Source organism: Antrostomus carolinensis, unplaced genomic scaffold (genome assembly GCF_000700745.2).
Source record: "Antrostomus carolinensis isolate BGI_N321 unplaced genomic scaffold, ASM70074v2 scaffold29373, whole genome shotgun sequence".
NCBI classification, from domain to species: Eukaryota; Metazoa; Chordata; class Aves; order Caprimulgiformes; family Caprimulgidae; genus Antrostomus; species Antrostomus carolinensis.
In genome coordinates this window covers 2560-15561 of record NW_010303663.1, presented here as the reverse complement: position 1 = coordinate 15561, position 13002 = coordinate 2560, and the positions used below count along the sequence as shown (strand labels likewise).

General features: G+C 44.7%; 1 protein-coding gene across 1 annotated transcript; it reads left to right on the top strand.

The window, feature by feature from the left end:
* Window positions 1-943: 943 nt before the first annotated feature.
* On the top strand, window positions 944-10735 carry ZMYND19 (zinc finger MYND-type containing 19). The gene is made up of 4 exons (XM_010164190.1): window positions 944-1067; window positions 7286-7426; window positions 8431-8611; window positions 10006-10735. Exons 1-4 carry the CDS (start codon window positions 967-969, stop codon window positions 10147-10149), a joined length of 567 nt encoding a protein of 188 aa, XP_010162492.1. The 5' UTR covers window positions 944-966; the 3' UTR covers window positions 10150-10735.
* Window positions 10736-13002: the final 2267 nt, after the last annotated feature.

The window sequence follows — 13002 nt, the reverse complement described above, 5'->3', positions numbered from 1 at the left end:
TTGGGGAAAAAAAGTTTAAATTATTGAAATACCAATGTGAGTGTTTCCAGCAGGAAAACCTCTGGGTTTTGGGGGTTTTTTGCTTTCTTTTAAATTTATTCTATAGTTTTTTGTTTTCACCTTTCTATTTGTACACATTTTTGTGAACTGATAATTCCTTTTCCCCTTATTCACACTTTTTTGGCAAATTTTCGCTCTGCACTCGTCTTGGATGAGAAAAACTTAATTTATTATAATTTACCATAAAAAAATTATAAGTTTTAACATCCACTGAAAGAGAGGAAGAGAATTCAACCAAGACTTTGAAAAGGAAAGAATTCTTGATTACAAAACCTTCTAAAATTAAGGGTTTTTTAGAGGAAAGACCATCTTTTGCTCAGGGCAGCGGGTGCTTCAAGCTGCTGTGAGGAGCTTCCATGAAAACACCGTTGTTGGCTCGTTCCTCCCCTGGTAGCTCCCACGTGGTGGCTGAGAGTGGCAATACCCCGAATTTCTCTACTCCTTGGTGTGCTCTTGGTGAGCGTTAGCACCAGCACAAAGTTGTGGGGTGGAGAAAAGAGGGCAGGACCTGCTCCTTTCACTGACAACCCCTAATTAGATCAGTGTCAAGCAACACTGAAAACAAAGCCTGGGTGGTTTGCTGGTGGCTGTAGGGAACATCTGTGCCCCAGCGGAGATCAGATCCTGGCCCTGCAGCCTCACAACCCGATTGCTGCTGCTCTTTGTCCATGTGGGACTCCTGCTGTGCTCAGCCTCCCTTCTTCCCCTTCCCAACCTTCAGAAACCACAATAACAGAGCTGGTTTGTTCCCTTTCGAGGGCTGAAACAACTCAAATTCCATTAAGATCAAGTGAACTTTAGGAGACAGGTGTTAAATGTTGGGTCCTTCCCGTATCCCAGTAGAGCACGTGCTCTGCTACTCGGTGCTGGATGTTCTCACAGCCTTTCCCTTTCCCCTAGGCTCGGATGGAGGTAGATGCTGATGGAAATGGTGCTAAAATATTTGCTTACGCCTTCGACAAAAATCGTGGAAGGGGATCCGGCCGCCTCCTGCATGAGCTGCTGTGGTGGGTATCAAAGGAAAGTTCAGAGAATCCCACACTGGTTTGGGTTGGAAGGGACCTTAAAGCTCATCCAGTCCCAACCCCCCTGCCAGCAGCAGGGACACCTTCCACTAGACCAGGTTGCTCAAAGCCTCATCCAACCTGGCCGAGAACACTTCCAGGGAGGAGCAGCCACAGCTTCTTTGGGCAACCTGTTCCAGTGTCTCACCACCCTCACAGTGAAGAACTTCTTCCTAATATCTCATCTAAACCTCCCCTCTTTCAGCTTAAACCCATTTCCCCTTGTTTTGTCATTAACTGCCCTTATGAAAAGTCCTTCCCCAGCTTTCTTGTAGTTAAATAAGTTAAATAAGGGGTTCACTCAGGTGGAGTTTGCTGCCAACAACTTGTACGTTGTTCATTTCTCTGCCTGTAGTATTTTAAGTCTTCTCAGGAGGTTTGCAGCTGCCCTCAGCTGGAAACCCAGCGTGGGGGTACCCACAGATCTTCCTACGCTTTGGTTTTGCACCCAGTTCAAACAACTTGAGTCTCTAAAAACGTTATTCCCAGGGAAAACATTGATGGGTGAGTATTGTTCTAATAGGGACCTTTAAAATCTGAGAAATGCTTCTAAAACTTAAGGAAGCAGGGGACCTTTGGAAGGTTTGGGGGGTTTTTTTTGTCCCATGATAATCAAGTACATCTTACTGGTACCAGTGAGACATGGCAGAGCACTGGAGGGAGATAGAACCTCTGGTAACTTAAAACTGTGGGGTGTTTTTTTGTTGTTTGACCTTTGGGAAAGCTGCCTCAGGTGGTGCTGATGGTGCTTCCTATCAGCTCCTACATTTTATTTTCCATATTCTAAGAATTGTTTGATACCTTGTGTAGCTGCTGGTTTAGGTTCAGAGGCCAACTGGGTTGTGAGAGATGGTGAGCTAGAACATTGCTCTTCCTAGATATGTTCATGGGGTTATGGAAAAGCCTTTTTTTGATAAATTAATCATGTTTTCTATTCTATTTCCATAAACTATACTTAGTAGTCATGGTGCACAGTCAACTGTGCTATTTTTTATGCTTCCAGGTTACATTTTGTCCCCAATCTCCCCTGTACAAGAGGAGGGAAACAGGAAAAATATCAGAGACTATTACTATTATTTCCAATCTGCTCATTAAATATGGATTTTAACCTGCCTCTGTTAATATTTAATCTTGCTGCACGTTTAACTTTGATGAAAATTGTTGTACAGTTGGCTGTGGTGTGTGAGGTGAATCACTGTCAGCCTCTGCTAACTGTGAACCTCAGACAGTAATAATTGTTGTCTGTGAGTAGTGCTAAACAGCACCTGAAAATTACTCCAGCTGGTTGCTGCAGGCTGTGGAGGTGATGACAGTCCAGCTATTTGCTTATTAGGCAGCCCAGTCGTTGCCTCTTCGGGTTGGTTTTCCTGGAATGAAGAAATAATTCTCATGTCTTCAGTTAGGTGATTCAAATTGTGTCACTCTGGAGTTAAAAAAAATCCGAGGCTGTGCGTGTAATGGGGATTTTGGGAAGTCACAAAGGGGGGGTGTGAACTGTCAGGCACGGGGAGCTGGAGTTTGGAAGTTGCAAAGTCAGGTTTTTCAATTAGAAAATACAAAGTATTTCAGCTGTTTGGGTAAGTTCACTTTGCTGCCTCTCAGGGTGTATCTGTAATTACCAGCTGACACAGTGCAGGTCAATGTATCTGCCTGACCCAGTCTCCTGATGTCTTTAGAAACCCATTTGGCTACAGGTGCCAAAATGTAGCTCCTGCCCCGCAGAAAGGGCCCAGCCACAATGTCCAGTTTGACTGACCCGAGCTGGGGACTGCTGTGGTAACAAAAAAGAAACGTTATCTTAGTGGCAGGTCCTTCCCTTTGTGAGGAGGAGTGATGCTGAAGGTTTTGGAGCCTTCACAAGACAGGAGAGATGGGCAGTAGCAGTCAGTATTTTCAGTGCCAGTAGCAGTCAGTATTTTCAGTGCCAACCTTATTTCTTGGGTAAATTAAAAGCAAAGAACTCGAATTACTGCAGGTATAGGAGTGTAATTAACTGTTCTCCCCCAAACATACCCCAAAAAATCATCTCACTCTGGAAAAAAAACTAACCAGCTTGTGTGCTTCTGGTTTCAGATGAAGTAAGTAGGCAAGTGTTGGATGCTACTGCAAGTAAAGCAGATTTTTAATTTTTTAAAGAATTTATTTAAGCAAATATCTTTGCTCACATAGTACAGCCTTCAAAATAGGAAGCTGGTGGCTACCGACGCTGCAGCAACGGCAGGGACCTTCTCCTGTTCTTCCCCAAAGCCCTGCTGACCTCTGCAGAGTGTGAACTGGGCTGCAAAGTGGGAACCACTAGAAAAATACCCACATTTGCTGCAAATATTGAGCAGAAGGGCACACACCTACCGCTGCTCCTGCAGAGCCTAGGTCTGCACCCAAACCCAAATACTGATGAAGTTCATCAGCACACTGAGCCCACTCTCCTCACTTTGTATAAATCCACATTAGTTTACCTTGCTGCCAGTTTTTCTGTCACCTCAAGTGACAAAGGTCTTAAAGGAAATGTGGAAATTGGCTCTTGCCAGACCCTCCAGTAGCCTGTGAGAGCTCCAAAGTAGCTGTTCCTCCTTCAGGGCCTTTCAGCAGGCTCCTTTTCATCCTTTGTTTGATTTTGTGTGGGGCTTCCCCCCCCCTCCCATAAAGGAGGATTTTATTCCTTTTCCCTTCCAAGGGGAGAACTTCTCCCATCTCTCCTGTCTTGTGAAGGCTCCAAAACCTTCAGCATCACTCCTTCTCACAAAGGGAAGGACCTGCCACTAAGATAACGTTTCTTTTTCGTTACCACAGCAGTCCCCAGCTCGGGTCAGTCAAACTGGACATTGTGGCTGCTCCATTTGGGAGGGGCAGTAGCTACATTTTGGCACCTGTAGCCAAATGGGTTTCTAAAGACATCAGGAGACTGGGTCAGGCAGATACACTGACCTGCACTGTGTCAGCTGGAATTACAGAGACACCCTCATGGCTGTGTCTCCAGGATGGGCTGTTAGCTCCTCCACAGCAGGGTGTGCAAGTCTCTGGCTGGGGACCTGCAGGATGAGTCTGTCATCTTCTTCTCAGCCTGTTCCCTGTATAGAAACCCCAGCGTGCTGTATTTTGGCTGGGTTGTGGTGATGTTCCCTGGGGAACAGCAGCATCAGGGGGATGATTAGTCATAAGTGTCACAAACTGTGTGTTCAAAAAGACATCTCAGACCCCATTTCTGGGGGTTTTTTAGAGCCCTTGCCAGCGTTTTGCCTGTGAGCTGCTCAGTTGACTTGCTGTTCTCTGCACTTGGTGCTTTTCTTACCGGCCTCGCTTCTGAAGTGAGCTGCTGAACTACACCAAATGCAGATAATTCTCTGAAAAGTTGTGGTTTGAGTGTTTTGCCTGGCATCTTGTGAAAACAGGGGTGTGCTGGGGGAGGTGGAAGCTACAGCTTTGCCCCAGAGTTGGCTGCTTTATTGACTCTGTTTCCTCTCTGTCTCCTGCAAGGAGAAGGCAGGTTCCTCCATGTGCCTGTCCTTCACCCCACGTTTCTGATGAACTTCTGGAGGTGATCCGTGCTGCACACTTTTGAAGTGTAGCTCTAGGGAGAGGAGAAGGTGCTTGAGCCCTCAAAGGTTGTTTGATTATGTCTGGAGAAAAGGGACAGTCCTGAATTTGCTGTGCTACTTCTGGCATCTCAGTCAGGGGGTGTTGTCACCCCTGGTCATCAGCAAAAGCCAATTTCCACATTTCCTTTAAGACCTTTGTCACTTGAGGTGACAGAAAAACTGGCAGCAAGGTAAACTAATGTGGATTTATACAAAATGAGGAGAGTGGGCTCAGTGTGCTGATGAATTTCATCAGTATTTGGGTTTGGGTGCAGACCTAGGCTTTGTAGGAGCAGTGGTAGGTGTGTGCCCCTCTGCTGTGGCTTCCTGCTGTCACAAACAATCTCACATAATCCTCTCTCTTTCCCCAACTCCAACCTTTCTTAAACTCTCATTATCTCATCCATTTCAAAAATAGTTCTTAACTTGGATTTAGACTCCCCTCCTCCCTTTCCCCCCTTGCAGAATTTGCTCTTGAACTTCTCTCTCCTCCCAGATTCCTCCTTCACATCTATCCCATCTCTCTTCTCAGCACTTTGTTCTACTCTCAATCTAAGAACCTTAATTCCTTCCCTGTCTCTGGATCTGACTGATGTTCACCTTCATCTCCTCTGGGTCCATGTACCTCCTGGATTCCCAGTTTCCTTTGCCAGACCCTCCAGTAGCCTGTGACAACTAGTAGCTGTTCCTCCTTCAGGGCCTTTCAGCAGGCTCCTTTTCATCCTTTGTTTGATTTTGTGTGGGGCTTCCCCCCCCCTCCCATAAAGGAGGATTTTATTCCTTTTCCCTTCCAAGGGGAGAACTTCTCCCTGTTTCCTGGAGGCCCAGAAGGTTCCTGATGCTCTGTTCTCATGCAGGGCTCCCCTTCCAAGGAGCATTGGTTTTCCTGGGCACTGTGTGTAGCCTCTTCAAGGGAATTTTACTCATTAAATTCTCTGAAGTTTTGGGGCACCTGTGAATTGCAAGTGTTTTTCTGTCCCGTGGTATGTAATTTAGCCATAACCAGAGGGATTTTGACAAAGATGACAACCAATTAACGTTTTTCATTGTCAGTCACGTTGAAGTTGCAGAATGGCCTGGATTGGAAAAGCTCTTTAAGATCATCGAGTCCAACCATGAACCCAACACTGACAAGTCCCCGACTAACCCATGTCCCTCAGCACTGTGTCTACACGACTCTTCAATCCCTCCAGGGATGGGGACTCCACCACTGCCCTGGGCAACCCCTTCCAATGCCTCAGAACCCTTTCAGCAAAGAAATTCTTCCTCACATCCCATCTCAACTGCCCTGGCCACAACTGGAGCCCATTTCCTCTTGTCCTGTCCCTTGGTCCTTGCTTGAACAGACCCACCCCCACCTCTCTCCACCCTCCTCCAAGGGACTTGGACAGAGCCAGAAGGTCTCCCCTCAGCCTCCTTTTCTCCAGGCTCAACACCCCCAGTTCCCTCAGCCGGGAACTCACAGGACATGAATTTCCCTGTTCTGATGGATAATGCTAAAGGGGAAAACAAAAAAAGTGGGAATTTTTAAACTTGGACAAATTGTATCTTCAGAATTGAAGGAGCCATTTGAACTGAAATGTTCAGTTAACGCTGAGCTGGACGCAGCATCCAAACCAGAGCTGGGTGAAGGTGTAAGTAGCTGTTGGAAGGGTCTAGAAGGGATGGTGGGTCAGTCTCAGACAGGGCTGTCAGTGTTGCATTGTTTGATTGCTGCTGGTAGGTTCTGTCTGTGCTGTGAATTTAATCATGGCATAGCAAACACACCCAGACACAACTTCTGTCCAAGCCTTACACGTCAGATGGGATGGGGATTCCTGCAAGGGGTGATACAGAAACTCATCCAGGCGTAAGGATGCTTGACAGTGAACTCAGTACTTCATTAAATGAGATGAAAAGAAAGCAGAATGGGAAATTAAAATATTGGGAAGCATTAGGGAAGAATCCCAACTGGATTTAACGTGCTGCCATCCTCCTGGGTAATAGTCCTGCTTTGGGTTTGAGCAAGTTCCAGTCGGTGTCTCTTGGTGATTGTGGAGTCATTACAGACTTTCTATGTGTTATGCACAATTAAGAGTCTAAAAACCATTTATATACGTGGTGAAACCTCTGTCCTGTTGCTTGTTAAGAGATATTTCTTCATAAATAACAAACCCTGTGATTTCACACTGGGTGGACAAAAGTTGCATAAATGTGTCTGGTAGAATTTCTTATTAAAATAATAAACCAGTATTGACACCTTTCAAGTCTGCTCTGTGGGACACAGTAATTACGTAGGTGCTCTTGCAGTAACTGGAGTAGTAGCCTCTGGAACTTTCTTTGCAATATGCTTACAATTATAATATATAATGATTGTCTTTTGAATTTAACTCATTTATAATGCAAATAACCTCCTGGAATAAGCCTCTTTCTTCTGGGAGTTGATTTATCTGTAGCCTGTTGGCAACCCAAGTTTTATTGTGAGTGTGGCAGTGACTCCAGCCAGCAGGTTAGAGTGCAGCCTGTCTTCTGGGATCAGTCTGATTTGATTTTTGGCTACGGGGTCTTGTTCATCACTGACCTTCAAGTTGTATTTGTCTCCTCCAGGGAAAGACACCGGGGAGGGATCGCTCCTGGGTTTCAGGTGGTACATCTGAATTCAGTGACGGTGGACAACCGCCTAGACAATCTGCGCCTTGTTCCATGGGGGTGGAAACCCAAAGCTGAAGAAATCTCCAGTAAACAAAGGTACATCAATATTTGGCAGGAGGTTGCTGTCAAAAAAGTTGAAAATATCTTAAATTGTTGCATCTCCTTCCTTTAGTGATTTTTTTTTCATCTCAGAAGAGACTTTTTTATTTGGCCTTGTGCTACTTACACACCATACATCTTGGTTTCCTCACCTGGGGAACAGAGTTAATGCTCACTGTCCATGCTAGCTGTGAAGGGACCACCTAACCCCGTGGTGTTACACAGAGGTTCTGCTGTGCCAGGTGTTGTCACCCCAGTAAAGCAGGAAGCCTGTGTTCCCTTCTGCTGGAGTGGTGGCATCTGGGCACGCTGAATTCAGTCTGCAGATTTTGCTGCCTTGTGGCTCTTGTCCTCAGACACCGGAATTCTAACACAACCTGTAGAATCCAGCAGCTGTGACTGCTGAGATTACTCTTGTAATCAGATTATTTGGGTTGAAAACAAATAATTCCTGGGATCAGCTATCACCTTTCACTTAGCGGGTTGGGGGAACTTCCTACGTGCCTTGTTGCACTGATGTTACTCAGAGCACATCAAGCTCCTAATGCCACGATGGGTTTGTTTAATTTATCATGTCATTTAGGATGTAATGCAGGTGTGTTCATTTTTCACCCACAGACTTAACATCACACTGGGCACTTTTCTGCAGCACCCATAAGATAGAGATGTTCAGAGCTTATTAAATTGACTTGAAGGAGATGTAGTGAACGGCAGTGACGCTGTCCTAGCGTGTTTCTGGGAGTGCCAGAATGAGAAACAGATGTCAGGCCATTCACACAGAAATCATTTTGCTTGATGGACGTGTGTCTTGATAGAAGCTTTTTTTTTTCCCCACTTAGACTAAAATAACCCTAAAAAGATGCTACATTTGAGGGGGACACATAGTCTGAGGCTCAACAGGCTAAATCTAATGTTAACCCTACCTACTTTATTAATGGATTTAGGATAAATTTTCCACGTATGCTTATGAATTTATGGAGCACACTCTCTGTTTTTTACAGGGAACAAAGTCTGTACTGGCTGGCAATCCAACAGCTTCCTACAGATCCTATAGAAGAGCAGTTCCCTGTCCTGAATGTAACACGGTATTACAACGCTAACGGGGACGTTGTGGAGGAGGAAGAGAACTCGTGCACATATTATGAATGTCACTACCCCCCGTGCACCATGATTGAAAAACAGGTGTGTTCAAAAGAGTGGGAAGGAAGGATGTAATGACTCCTCCTACCTCATGTGTCCAGGGGTTTGTTCCTTCAAATGTAAAGCTTCACGTGTGCCATTCAGTTACTAAAAGTGAGAATTCAGGTTTTCTTTGGCATGAATCTTCAGACCCTACAATAATTTTCAGTTTGAGAGGTTGTAGTTTTGAATTGGGACAGTAAATGACCTAGTGATTCACTAGGAGGAGTGTGATTCCTGCAGAGTGTACAGGTGGAAGCGTTCCTCGAGGGACCCAGAGCTGGAATGAGCAAGCAGACAGGAGAAAGCATTGGAAGAGGTTTTGGGAGGTAGTGGAATAAAAAAATAACGTGCTTGACCTTTTGTGAGAAGAGGGTGAATCTGAGCGGCCTTTATTCAGGGGAGAACTGGGAGCAAAGCTGGTTCTAGCTCTTAGCTGTGGGTAAATGAAACAGAGCAACATAGACAGTCAGATAATGGCAGGGAATAAGGTGTCCAAAGGCTGTGTCTCTTTGTCAGGCAGATGTCCTTATCTATGAATGAGAAGGGATTTTCTTGTGGTAACAAATGCTTTGTGATCCAATTTTTTTATTTGGGAAAGGGAACATTTGCAAAAACTTTCTGAAATGCCCTTCATTTGAAAAAACATGAGCTTTGCCTTTTATTTGGGTCTGCATACGAGAGCTTCCTGGAGAAGAGGAGAATGAGGGGAGAATGAGGGGAGACCTCATTAATGTTTATAAATATCTAAAGGGTGAATGTCATGAGGATGGAGCCAGGCTCTTCTCAGTGATGTCCAATGATAGGACAAGGGGCAATGGGTGTGAGCTGGAACACAGGAGGTTCTGCTTAAACCTGAGAAGGAACTTCTTTCCAGTGAGGGTGACAGAGCCCTGGGACAGGCTGCCCAGGGAGGGTGTGGAGTCTCCTTCTCTGGAGACATTCAAGACCCGCCTGGACGCCTTCCTGTGTGATCTCATTGAGGTTCCTGCTCTGGCAGGGGGATTGGACTGGGTGATCTTTCGAGGTCTCTTCCAATCCCTGACATCCTGTGATTCTGTAAGTTTGGCAGTGGCTGAGCTTGTGCCACCCTCAGAATCATTTCTGAATTTAAGATGTTTGTAGTTGAAAACAGAACTTGAGTTGACAGAGCAGTAGCAGTGTGAGAACAAACGGAAGCGCTCAAGTGTTTTGTTTATTAGGCCCATTCTGCAAGAGCAACTGCAAAACCCAACAGATGCAATCACTTCAAAACCTGTTGCTGCTCTGATGTTCCTGGTGGGATGTTCACATTTGGGATGGGTACAAAAGATGATCATAAACCTATGTGGGAAATGATGCAGGGGTGCTCCTGGGCACCGAGCAGGTTCACTAACACCATCTCGTGTTCTTCCTAGTTACGTGAATTCAACATCTGCGGCCGATGCCAGGTAGCGAGGTACTGTGGGTCACAGTGCCAGCAAAAGGACTGGCCTGCTCACAAGAAACACTGTCGGGAGAAGAAAAGGACCTTCCAACAAGAACTCGGACCAGAACGATGACCGGGTGGCAGAGGCCTCTTTAGCAGCAGGATTCCTTCTCAAAGGCATTGGACTCTTGCTTTTGCACAGTAATGACAGACTGCTTATTGAAGCCAGAGGCACTGACAGAAGAAAAAACCAACCCTGTGATGCTTGAGCAGAACGGCTGACTGGACTGAAGCCAGCTCTGACTGGTGCTGTGGAAAGGGATTGGGTTTACCCTTCCAGTATTATATTCTCAAGCAAAAAGACTACTGTAGAGGCTCCAAGCAGGAAGCTTCTCATTATTTATATGTTAATAACGTTTGTAAACTCATGTACAGTTTTTGTTAGAAATTCTTGATAGGACACATTAACTGTGATGTTCAATGAGAACATGGTGTTGGCCTAAAAGTTAAAAAAAAAAAGTAAAAAAAAAAAAAAAAAGAAAGTCCTGTAGCAAAAACTTTTCCTCCCATGTGGCTGGAAGTGTCCGTGGCAGTGCCAAGGCCAGAAGACAGGCTCCGACATCAGCAGTGACTCTGGAGAACTCTGCATGGAAGTTATATTTTAAAAAAGAGAAAAAAAAAAAGAGAGGCAAACAAAGTAAAGGTTGGAATGAGTCCTTGTCTGCTCTCTAGCTTTCTCCCCTTCCCTCCCAGCTGCTGTCAGAGCACAGTCACGCTTGGACATTGGAAATACCTGCTGGGTAAGAACCAGGAACTGGAGCGGAGGGAAGGGAGCCGCCTGGGGTCTGTGCACACATCCCTCGCTGCTGGAGGTGGTGCTTTAAGCAGCCAGTGGTTTTGGGAAGCTGAAGGAGCTTTCTTCTTATGAGATCTTTGTCTATCAAGTGGTTGTAGGGAAGCTCAGGTAGTCGGCTGTGTGTGGATGTGGTTGCCCTCATGGCTTCCCTGTAAGCACAGCGAATACTAATGTGATGTCATGATCTAATATTTGGTAAATTGAGTTATTTATTCATTTTTTTTTTAAAGAGATGCCATCAATCCAAGAATCACTTTTGGATTATTTTTTTAATGTAATAACAAGTACAAATAATATGGGAGGAGGATTGGAATTGCAGAGTACACACCTGTTTGTTTTTCTCTTCAGACATTTTATCGTGTATAATCTGAAATTTTTCTTTTTCATTTTTGCCTTAGAAATATGAGGAATATCAACTGAGTTTCCTGAAGAACTAAATGGATGATTTAGTGTCAGGTGTTAGTCTTACTTGACAGCAGAAGCATGTGAGCTGCTGAATGCTTGATGCAGACCCTTTCTCAGAGTTGTTTAGTGAAATAGGTATTTCAATTTAATTTAATTTAATTTTTTTTAAAGCCATTGAGAATTTACGTTTTCAATCAGGATTCACTTTGCCACTTCATGTTGCAATGTTGATCTTGCTTCTGTTTGAAAAACCAAACTGCTGTGGACTTCCAATATTGTGTTATGTTTCTAATATCTGCACAGGAAGTTCTTAATTCTTAGTTTTTGGTGGGTTTCGTACTTTGGCTTTAAGCATCTTGGGGAATAACAAATTCTGAAGGTTCCTGCTGGAAGTTCACGTGGTAGGCACGCTGTCGAGTTGCAACTCTAAATTCATGGTTATACTGTAACTTTCTGTTCAGACAGCCTAAAATGCCCTGAAGTATGAAGAAGCCAAGCAGGACCTAATGAAATTTCCTGTAATGAGTGACACTTTTTTCTTTTTTTAAGGAAACATTCGATTATTTGCTTTAAATGAACTGTACAGTTTTTGATGAATATAAAACAAGACATCGGGAGTAATTTTTTTAAATTATTTGAGGTAATCCATTGAAAAGGGAAGAAGTTTTGACTCTTTTTGGGGTTTTTTTTCTTGCCTTTTTAAAAAGCTGCTATTTGTCTTGCCAGTTTTCCTTTGTATTTCCAGTAATCTTGCTTAGGAACCCGAAGTGCAGCCTTGGAGCATTTAAACACTCCTGCAGCACTGAGCAGGGAAAATAGTCATGGTTAGTCCTCAGGTTTGTTGTGTTGCTGCAAGGAGCTGTGAGGACAAGGACAGGCTGCTGAGGAAGCCCTGATGGGGCAGTGGGGAGATTCCTCTTGAGCAGCAGATGAAGGGGAGGAAGGAAGGGTGAGACTGGAGCTAAAGAGTCTGCAAAAATGGGATGGTGGGTGCTTAGGGTGATCCCAGTGAATGTGGGAGGAAGGGGTGAAGCAGGTGGGAGAGGGGAAGATGGCCACTGGCTTAGGGGGTCTGTTAAATCATCAACAGAATGAAAATTAAACAAGTTGCTTGGAGATCCTGAAAGGGTTTGGTGAGACAAGACAGGTTCTGACTTCAATGTGTGACCTTTGACTCCAGACTGTCCTTGTGCCAGAGGAGGGAAGTGGCCACAGGGATTTTTTAACTCTTGGAAAGATCCTGGGATGGCAGTAAACGTGTCACTGCCTGCAGAACAGTTTTTCCTGGTTGGTGTGAGAAGTTGTGTGATCAACGCTTCTGGCAGAAGATCTTTTGTAAAGAGATCTTCCCTTTTTGCAAGGTGTGTCAGAAATGGAACCAGTTACACTTGAACACGGCAGCTCTGCTTCATATCAAACCACATAACCTGTGTGGATTTCCAGAGAATTAAGCTCTGGTAAAGGATTTCCTTTCCCTCCTTAAAGAAACGGGGCTGACGTGGATATCCTCATGTGGGCAGGTATTTAAAAAGCAGAGGGTTAGAGTATATGGTCATTTATTTTGGAGCAGGCCTGTGCAGTGCTGGTAAATGAGCTGATTTTTCAAGGACTTACTCTGATGGAGATACTCTCCAAGATGTTTCCTGCAAGGAAAAAAAAAACCCTACATCTGTATCTTTTATTCCTACCTGAAGCATGGAATGTACTCTATTTGTACACACCCCT